Source organism: Dendrobium catenatum, unplaced genomic scaffold, assembly GCF_001605985.2.
Source record: "Dendrobium catenatum unplaced genomic scaffold, ASM160598v2 fragScaff_scaffold_1391, whole genome shotgun sequence".
NCBI lineage: Eukaryota > Viridiplantae > Streptophyta > Magnoliopsida > Asparagales > Orchidaceae > Dendrobium > Dendrobium catenatum.
In genome coordinates this window covers 942579-953507 of record NW_021319853.1, presented here as the reverse complement: position 1 = coordinate 953507, position 10929 = coordinate 942579, and the positions used below count along the sequence as shown (strand labels likewise).

General features: G+C 36.8%; 1 protein-coding gene across 1 annotated transcript; it reads left to right on the top strand.

Moving 5' to 3' along the window:
- The first annotated feature begins 4779 nt into the window (after window positions 1–4779).
- LOC110103769 (pentatricopeptide repeat-containing protein At4g02820, mitochondrial) lies at window positions 4780–9683 on the top strand. Its single transcript, XM_020832594.2, has 2 exons — window positions 4780–5145; window positions 8269–9683. The coding sequence occupies exons 1-2, from the start codon at window positions 4819–4821 to the stop codon at window positions 9520–9522; spliced, it is 1581 nt and encodes a 526-aa protein (XP_020688253.1). The 5' UTR covers window positions 4780–4818; the 3' UTR covers window positions 9523–9683.
- Window positions 9684–10929: the final 1246 nt, after the last annotated feature.

Sequence of the window (10929 nt, the reverse complement as noted above, 5' to 3'; positions counted from 1 at the left end):
AAAAAAAAGTAATAGAAAATGTTAAACCAAAATTTTATGTAATTGAAATTAGAATCATCAACATAGTCATTATTCTAAATTTTAATTAAGGTTATTAATGCTTTTATTGCTTAAGGAAGGGAAAGGTAGTTGAGATTGAAGATAAGGAGGAATATTTGGAGGATGTTGACATAACTGGGGATGAGATGAAAGAAAATAATTCACTATAAGAAATACCCCAGCACTAGCAAAATTCAAATTTAAATTTATTTCATTGTATATGAATGAGTTTGGCAGCTAAATATTAACTTACCCTCGATCTTTTTTGCCAAGCTAGAGGCGGCAATAATAATAATAATAATAATTTTTTAAATACATTTGATTGAGACAAAAAAAAAGTGATTGCCGATGAATGAAGGATTGCCATAATGATGGATAGTCATGCAGAAAGACCCGCCAATCAATATAAGCAAATTCCAAGGCAACTCAAGTGCCTAATGGACCATATCAATAAATCCACATGAGCTTAATAATCAGAGAACAAGTTGACTCCAACAATAAGCAAACCATAGAATGAAGCTAAGGATGGAGGTGGCAAGCTCTCGTGATGTATAAAGTAACCAAAATCAAGATATTCCTACTTCAATTTTATTATATACCAAGAAGATGTATTAAGTATGTCATTTTTTGATTGAATGATTACTCATAAATACAGGGAGCAAACAAAAGATCTTTGAAAAAAAAATATTTATCTTTAGAAGTCATATGATCAACCATAATGGTGATAGATTCAACGCACACTAGCAAATAAAAGAATGTTAAAGGTATATTAAGATTATTTATAACACGCATGGCTGAGTGGTAGCTAACTATTTAAAGCATCATAGGGTATAGGGGTCTAATGCAAATTTAACAAGATCTTTAAAAATTTATGAAAATTTATGTAAATTTTGCATATTGAGAACTCTTAATATTTGATAGCTATTCATTCCCCTTGAAGAAAATTACAAAAAACTATGAAAATCTACTCTACTAAAAATTCACGATCAAGAAAGACAAACAAAAGCTTTGAAATTCATGCATTTGTATAAAATCATAATGTATTACAACTCCTTAAAATTAAATCCCAAAAGTAAGAGAACGCCACATCAAACCATAATTTTATTCAATAACAACTAATGCATTTGATGCATGCCTTCAGCCCCTATTTATAATCACAAAGCCCTTGAAATTTCCTATTTATAAGTCACAACAAAAATTGAAAAATAATTGAAGAATTAGTTGATAAAACCCAATAGCAAGGAAGGAAATTTGCCAAAGACCAATATCACCCAATTTACATGGCTTGGGTTGGATGCCTCTAATAGTGGTAATAAAAAAAAAATCAGAGATGATAACAGAAACCGCAGAGGTTAGCTGCAAATGTAATTGAATATAGATAGATCATAGAAGCCATCAAACAAAGCAAACTAAGAAAGTTAGGAATTCGTGGGAATAAAGATAAAAAATTATAGGAATGTGCATAGAAACTATTACAAAAAAATAAAAACACCTTAGATAAAAAAAATAAAGCAAAACAACTCAAATAAAGTTAAAAGTTCATATTTCAAGTATCAGATTTAAATGAGTTTTTAAAAATAGGATTGGATAGCTCGAACAAGTACAATAGTACAATAAATGATAGAAAACTACTGTCCACTAATTAGGAAAGATTGAGGTTAAACTTGATGTAGCATGGGATCAACAAAAGACCCCCAAAAAAAACCCTTTTTTTTAAATCTTACTAAATATGGCATAAACAATCTCACCCTGAGAAACCCAGCTCCAGCAGGAGTGAACGGCTATGTTCGATATCAGACGGGCGGACGCGGTGGCGCTGTGAAGAGGCCTCAGTGATTCCACACATCCCAAAGCCAATGTGAGGGGCCTGTAAAACAGGAAAAATGGACGCCAAAACCCAAGGTCATCAGAGGAGGAAGAAGAGCCGGGTCCATAGCTTACCGATCATCTACTTTCATCGTCTCACCTGGACGCTTCAATGGCAGCTCTTCTCGAAGGTGATGTCTTGGGCAGCACGGTTTTTGATCGAGCGGAGATAAATCTGGCGCCGACCGCAACGGAACGGCAGATCGACGACATTTTTACAAAGGATTTTATTCGTCGGCAAACTTTCTTAAAACCCTAGCCCAAGTGTTTCAGCCAAAGATAAGGTAGCTGATGATTTTATTATTATTGTTATTTAGCCAAATAACAATAAATTAAGCTTTGTTTTTTCCTGAAGCAATGTTGTTGCAATTTTTATTTCCATCTGGCTTGAAAAATACTAAGGGCATCTCCAACCGAGAATGCGATTTTTCACTCCAAAATACAGCAAAACTCCAAGATACCATAATCCTGCTCCAATCGAACTCCATTTTAGATGCTTCTGCGAAGGTAACGATCCTTCTCCCCTTTCGCGCATTTTTTCGTCAAATCCGATTGAGAGAGTAAAATAGCGTGGGCGAACAATGCAACGCTAATATTGACATCGCACTATTCACCCGCAAGTAAATTGCAAAAGATTTGATATTCGACTGGAGCAACTGAACGACGCCACAAGCACGATTGGCGTACGATTGGAGATGCTCTAAGAGAATATATTTGCTTGAAAGTTGATCATATTTAATGTTATAAGAGACTATAACATCTGTCAATAAAAATGTATGCTCCTATTTTGATGACTAAGTTGTTAGAATTTTAAGGCACACAATTCAAATTTGATTCTTTGATCGAGGGGACATTACAACGAACACAAAATTATTTTAGAAAAGAAAATTGAAGAAGCATTAGAGCAACTCCCGAATAAGGCTCAAAGCATGATCATTTACCCCATTGTCAATTTAAATTGTATATTCTTTATGATTATCTTAATGATGATGTTAATTTACAAGAAATTGTATGTGCATGCAGAAAATTTGTTTTTACAGGGATTTCATATGAATGTGCATTGGTAACAACTCGAGAGTCAAATGTCAAAATTTTATACGTAGGAAGTACGGTTACTTTTATACGTTGAAAATATATACTCATTTGAAAATAATACTAGGGAGGTCTTATATGAAATAAAGACAATTATTGTATTACTCTAAATGGTTGAGCCTATGAGCGTCCAAATAAAAATAAAGGGCCTTTAAAGGGGAGAAGGATGCCATCCAACATAGGTGTAGCAGATATAGAGTTATATGCCATAATCGAGCTATTTATAAGGCTAGATGCTCGATGCCTTCATAAATATTTTCTTATATAGATCAAATTGTAATTATTAAAATATTACTATTGAATGATTATATAATGATGTAGTGCTTAATATTATGTGATATATTTACTTGACTATGTTGTAATTGAATTTATTGTGCTATGAATGCTATGATTGACCTTTATTGTATATGTTTTGCTTGAACCCTATTCAATAATTATTATTTATCTTCTTTGAACCCATGTTATAGTTCAAATTTGTTGTGTTATTTGATGTGATCAATTTTTAATTTTATTGTATCATGTAGAATATTGAACAAATCTTATTTCAAACTCCTTATTCAACTAGTTTAGAAATTTCTTAATAATGTTTTATCCTTACTTTGTTTGAAAAATATTCAAATCATAGTTGAAATTTTTTTCGGATAAGAACGATGAGTATTCGAATATGATTTGAAGAATATTCGATCATGGATCTAATTTTTGTCACATATATCAAAATTTTGGTTGAGTTTTGATCTAAACTTATTCAAATATTTTTAAAATTAAATTTGATCATGATGAATTTAAAAAATAGGACTATTTAAATCCAAAGAAAACTTCGAGATATATAAGGAACTTATTTTTTTAAATTTAGATTATGAAGGGGTGTAATTTTAGTAGTAATATACCTAGTGAGGGGATTGTGACTTTGGGCGATCAAGTCATTAATAAGAATACACGTTTTAGATATCTTGGATCTATTGTTCAGAGTGATGGTGAAATAGATGGGGATATTATCAACAGAATTCAAGTTGCATGGTTGAAGTGGAGGAATGCATTGGGCTTGCTATGTGATATAAATGTACCCCTCAAACTTAAGGGAAATTTCTATAAGATGGTGGTGAGGCCTGCAATGCTTTATGGTACCGAATGTTGGCTATTAAAAGAGAAGCATAATACTAAGTTAAGTGTGGCAGAAATGAGGATGCTCAGGTGGATGAGTGGCTTTACTCTTAGATATATGATACGAAATGAGCAAATACGTGAAAATGTTGGAGTAGCTCCAATAGAAGATAAGATTAGAGAGAGTCGCCTTATATGGTTTGGTCACATAAAACGGCAGCCTTCCGATGACCCAATTAAGATAGTAGAAGTATTAGATTTGACTTATGTTAAGAAAGATGGGGGTAGACCTAAAAAGATTTTGTTAGAAAATATTAGCAATGACATTTCTTTATTATATTTAAACGAGAATTTGACTTTTAATAGAACACAATGGAGAAAAAAATTTATATAGCCGATCCCAAGTAGTGGGATAAAGACTTGATGTTGTTGTTATTGTTGTTGTATGATGTGCCATAGAAGCTTAAATTTACCTTTCAATATTACACATATAATTCCCCAATTTTATTATTATTTTTAAATGGTCTTGAACGAATCATAAATCTTTTTTTTTTTGGGACATTTAGGCCATTTAAGGCAAACTCACACACACAACTTGCATACACATAGACTCGAAGCTTAGACCTCTTAGTTGGAAGCCTTAGCTCTCAAACAATAGGCCAAGGAGAGTTGTGTGAATCATAAATCTTACCTTCAAGAAACAACTATGTATGTGCAGTAATGCTTCTTGCCCGCCGTCTTCGAGCTGTGATCTCAGCTCCCTCTACTTCATCTTCCGAGCTATTCCTACAGTCGGCCACAGTCAGCATCTGCGGAATCTCAACCTCCTCCTCTACCGACGTCTCCGGCGATACTCGGAGCAGCCGCGGCGGCGGGGGCGGGGGTCAGACGTTAGGGCGAAGGTTGCTGAGCCTCATCTACCCCAAGCGCAGCGCCGTGATCGCCCTGCAGAAGTGGGCGGAGGAAGGGAAGGCCATTCAGAAGTACCAGCTCAACCGTGTAGTTCGCGAGCTGCGCAAACACAAGCGCTTCAAGCATGCCCTCGAGGTACCTGTTAGTCCATTTCTCTTTAGTAGCGTATTTTTGAATCTCAGACGATTTGTAACCTAATGTTACTCGAATTGGATGGTCTATGAGATCATTCTAGGGTAAGTACAGTCCATCTTTTAGGGTTTTACGATGCATAGGGTGGATTTTGAACCATTATTGACAGAATTGTGCATCTACCGTTGTTAGGTTGTGGGAATGTGACAACAATCTTTACATGAGTGATCCTATGATATTTTGGACAAGCATTGGAAACTTTTATCCTTTTTGCATGTGCTGGGGGAATTTGTTTGGGAATCCGTAGTTCACTGGTTTGGCAACAGTTTCCTGTCTCCTTGTTTTATTTTTTTTAAATGTTGAAACCAAGATTTCAGCCCATGAAACGTGAAATTTCATGAAATTTAAAGCTATGCTGTATGTAGAATAGCAGAGCAACTATAAATTGATGCATGGCATGTTGATTCAAGTATCAAGTAAAGGTTGGTGTCACCCTTGATGAAAAAGAATGAAGGGTGTCAAGTTAGGCTTATACTTAGTTGAAATTGTTGATTTTATTGTAACACTGCAATTTTTTTAATTTAAATTTATTTATCTGCAGGTAGAGAGAGTTTGATTATTACCTTGTCATAATCGCCAATTTTATTGTAACATTTCCATTGAATCAAATCCATTTATCTGAATGCAGAGTTCAACAGTAGTTACTTCTCATAATCATGTCAAGATGTGTGGTTATGTTTAATTATTTCTCTTAAAAGAACTCTCATTGCACCTCTGCTGGAGCTCTGTTGTATAGGGATGCTCTATTATGTGACTGCTTCAGCTTTTTGAGAGAGATAGTGATGCAGGACTTAAATGCTTAAATGATGTAAATTAAGGATTGCTTAATTGATGTAAATTAAGGATTTTGCACGTTTTAGTTTAGAGAACAATATTAATTAAAACTTATAGAGATTTAGATGAAGAAATAAACAAGAGAGTGGTAAAGCAAGCTTAGGCTAAGTCACACACATAAAAGTTAATGCCACAAAATAATGAATTACTCTAACGTTGCATACATGGAAGGTTTTCAACGAACAATCCCTATGTCAATGAGATTAGTCACTATGAAAAGATCCCTCACTCAACTTGCTAAACTACTAGGCTTTAGCGGAAAAACATTAACATTATCTTCATGAATCCAATAAGACCACAATTGAGAAGCAACTATGAAGATAAAAGGATTGGGGAAGGGTTTACCCAAAGAAACAGGAGATACGAAGCTCTGGTGGTTGTTTGGGGGCTTGAAAGGAAGTGGAGAACAACCACGAACCTTCTAGATGTTGTGGACAGCAAGTGGGCGGTTCCGAGTGTGCATGACAGCAGTTTCCTAGTGTTGGAATGGCTGGACAGCAAGGGGGGAAAGCTCAAAAATTCTGGACAGCTAACGAAAATTGTTCCAACAGCACTTTTGAGGGGTTGGAAGTCTCGGATAGAAGCCGTCAGTGATGTGGGAAGCCTCTTCGTCCTTTGGGGTGAAGCTCCAAGCAAGCGAGATGGGCTAGAGAGGTTGGTTCATAGATGTCGATGGCGCAAAATAGCGCGCGCCATGACGCACAGCGTGGCGCACCTACGACGTCATGTGTATGACGCGGCGCAAATGTTCAAAATGACGCACGCTATGTGAGACCTCGTTCCCTTACTATTCCTCTCTAGATTGGATTTTCCTCCCAGGATCGGCCGGGACGATATTAAGATCGTCCAGGCCGATCAGTGTACTGATGGATTGTGGGGAAGGTCTGGGAAGAAGGAAATATGAAATTAATTTCAGATTTAGAGGAATTTAATTTAGGAAAAGGAGTTTAATTCTTTCCACAAAAGGAGAAATCTAAAGAGGCAAGTGGGGCCGGCCCTATGCAGAGGTTTAATTGGAGTTTCCAATGCGGGAAGATTAATTTTGGGAAGAGAGGGAGGAGCGGCCCACTTGATGGCCTTTATTGGAGGATTTAATTAAGCAAAATAATGATTGCTTAATTTTAGGGGAGGGAATTGGAGGGGGGGGTGTGTGTGGAAGGGAGCTTTGAGATTTAGGAAAAAGGATTTAATGAGATCCTCTTTCAAATTCAATTGAATGATTGGATTTCCTAAATTAACTCCTTTATTTAGGAAAGAATATTTCAGATTTTAATGACTCAAATTATAAATTAAAATCTTCTAGAATAGTAGGAATCTATTTTAGAAAAGTCAAGGAATTTTGAAATTTGGAGGAAAAAAGGAAGGGGGAAGTTAGTCGATGGTTTGGGGTTGGGATGGGAGGCCGGCCGGTATTGGGGAGGTGGTGGGGTTTTGGCCGAGAGGTGGAGAAAGGTGGAGTGGCCGGCGGTTAAGGTAGGAGGGAGGAGAGATGGCCGGCGGGTTGCGGGAAAGAAAGGGGAAGAAGGGAAGGAAGAGATAAGATTACGAATCCGAACACTTCGGTTGGTGGGTGATGCGTTTCCCTTCACCAAGGGACTTCATCAAAGCTCTCTCCAAGAACTCTTAAGCTCTCTCCAAACACATGAATGCAGAATTTGTTTTTCATAATATCATTCATTAACCAACATAAGCATAGGAGGAGGATATAAATAGTCCCCCAAATACAAGAATAAAATAAAAGACAAAAATACCCCTTGGGGTTACAAGCATATCTTCCCCCAGTGAGGGTAAAATTAGAAAAGTACATAAATAAATCAAAATACATAAAATGACTCAAAAATAAATCGGCGCGATCATGGTTGTAGATCGCTGGCCCCACCTCTGTTAGGCTTTCCAAGGCCTGATATCCTCATCAGATAGAAGACCTAGGAGATTAAATACTGATCCATTTAGGCCAATTGGTTTTAATGCACGATTCAGACCTGCCAAGCAATTTTTCTTTACCAAAAGACTAAGATTACTGGGTAATGTGTTTATTAATCATAAAGTTCCTGGCTAACTTACAGTATTGTTCGTGTGAGTCACAGAGGCCAAAAAACAAAATTGATAGCCAAGTCAGTTATTTATCTAAGATGTTTCTGATGTTTTTGGTTACATGAAGTACAATGGAAATTGACTTCTGCAAGATCATATTTTTAGTACCGCGATAATGATTTCCATGTTTGCTTGCAGATATGTGAATGGATGAGAACGCAGCCGGATATCAAGCTACTACCAGGTGACTATGCTGTGCATTTAGATCTAATTTCCAAGGTCCGAGGCCTCTCTAGCGCAGAGAAGTTTTTTGAAGATCTTCCTGACCGAATGAAAGCGCAGTCTACCTGCACTGCTCTCCTCCATGTTTATGCACAGAACAAATTGTCAAGCAAGGCTGAATATCTCATGAAAGAGATGGCATCTCATGGTTTCCTGACCTGCTGCTTCCCTTACAACCACATGCTGACTCTCTATGTATCCACTGGCAAACTAGATAAAGTACCAGAAGTAATCAAGGAACTGAAGAAGAACACCAAACCAAACGAGTTCACTTATAATTTATGGTTAAGTGCCTGTGCAGATAAAATTGATGTCAAGGGCGCAGAAGAAGCCATTCTTGATATGTCGAGGTACAAAGTGACCGGAGATTGCATTACATTCAGTACCTTGGCCAGCATTTACATCAAAGCAGGGCATACCATGAAGGCAAGAGAAGCATTGGAGAAGATGGAGAGGAGGATTTCGAGGAAAGATCGAGCCTCATACGGTTCCCTTATAAGCATGTACACAAGTCTATCTGATAAAGAGAATGCTCAGAGAATATGGAGTAAAATGAAATCAATGTTCCGAAAGATGAGCGACGAAGAGTATAAATGCATTCTCATCTCACTCTTGAAGTTAAACCTTGTTGATGAATCTGAGGCTATCTATAGTGAGTGGGAGTCTGTTTCAGGAACTGGAGATTCCAGAGTCTCAAATGTTCTTCTTGCATACTACACCAAGAATGATATGAACAAGGCTGAGAAGTTCCATGATCGCGCCACGAAAGCTGGGATCAAACCTAGCTACTCTTCTTGGGAGAACCTAGCATCAGGGTTTCTGCGTTTGAATAGGATGGATAAGGTTTTGAATTGTTTGAAGGAAGCTTTCTCTAGTGTGAATAAGTGGGAGCCTAACACTGAATTTGTGAGAGACTTGTTGAAGGGATTTGAAAATGCTGGAGATACAGAAGGAGCGGAGAAGTTCTTAGTCCTGCTTCGTGATGCTGGATATGTGAAGACAGAGATTTACAACTCTTTGCTGCGCACATATGCTAAAGCTCATAAGATGCCTTTGATAATTGCAGAGCGCATGAAAAAGGATCATGTAGCAGTGGATGAGGAGACCAAGAGATTGCTCAGTTTGACAAGAAAATACTGCGTTGGAAGTGCTGAAAGCTTGATTTCATGATGAGGTATTTGCTTTCTTTTGATATTAAGTAGAATAGGAGTGCCCGTTTTGCACAAATGGCTAACTGATTTGAAGTAGGTTTTGCTCAAATTAAATTTGAATTGGGGTCAAATCAGATTCGAATTTGAAGTTTTTAAATGATTCGATAATGGTTGGCTGTACATACTCTAAGTCTGAAATATATTTATCTTTTTTAAGGGTAATATAATTCGTGTTGAAAAAGAAAAAAAATATTCATCTTAAAATATGAAGAATATATTTCAATATAAGGGGTTTTCTCTCATATTTTAATTGAAGCATTTTGGTTACAAAAAATATAAGATATGTGTCAAATTTTTTTATCAAAGATATTGATCCAAAATTGTGCAAGATAAAAACTCAAAATTTCCTAGATATACGTCTCGTGTAATAATTTATGTATTTTGTTAATATTATTCAGGAATTTGATTTTATATGACTCATAATACACGTAATTAGCAAAAAATATTATTATATTGTAGTTTTTTTAGAAAAATACAACAACTCTCAGATCTTCATCGCTCGTGGCAGCTACTCTCTCTCCACCAATATTGAGCTCACTCATGCCCTTCGCCTTTATTGTTGATTCCAAGGTCACTAACTCCCAACAATTTCTTCCAACAAAATTTGCTCTGAGCAAAGGGTGAGGTCAATATACAAGATATACGAGGAATTAGTCAGCAGTTGCTTGAGGATCTTGCCCCCAGGCCACTCCTTAGCAATCTCTTTGGCAACGTTTTCAGCAGTGACAACAATATCATCAACAATCACATTCCGCTCGAGGGCACTCGCCTCCTGCATAGTGGCTCCACCTAGGCATTCTCAGGCACTCTCATCTTGGGATGAAATGAATGAATCTTCCCTTCATCCAAAGACCCTTCATGTTCATAAGTCGCCCCTCCCTCAACTAAAACAATTAGAGCGACCATCTTCTTTGTCTCTACATCAATTTCAGATGATCAATCATCTTCAATGACAACTAGATCCCCAATATCAGCACGCATTCTCTTCAAGAAAGGACCAATAGTGAGATTCGTCAAGTCTATTGATATTCATGCCTCCTTTTCAACAATGAACTTACTTGGCGCGGCTTCTTCCGCATTCAAGGCGTTCATATCAAAGCAATTCGCATTCTCTTGAAAGTAGCCCTCCTGGAAGCATGAACACCAAGAAAAGAGAAAGATCAATCTTGTTGAATTCGCACAAGTGTTAAAAGTTGGAATCGAAAATCAAGTATCTACTTGACTCAATGACATTATTTATAGAGAAACCTGATGATAGGACCTAGGGCTGCAAGCGAACCAAACGTTCGACGAGCTACTCGTTGTTCGATTCGATTAAAGCTCGTTTGTGATCGTTTAATTAACTAAACAAACAAACTTGAACAAT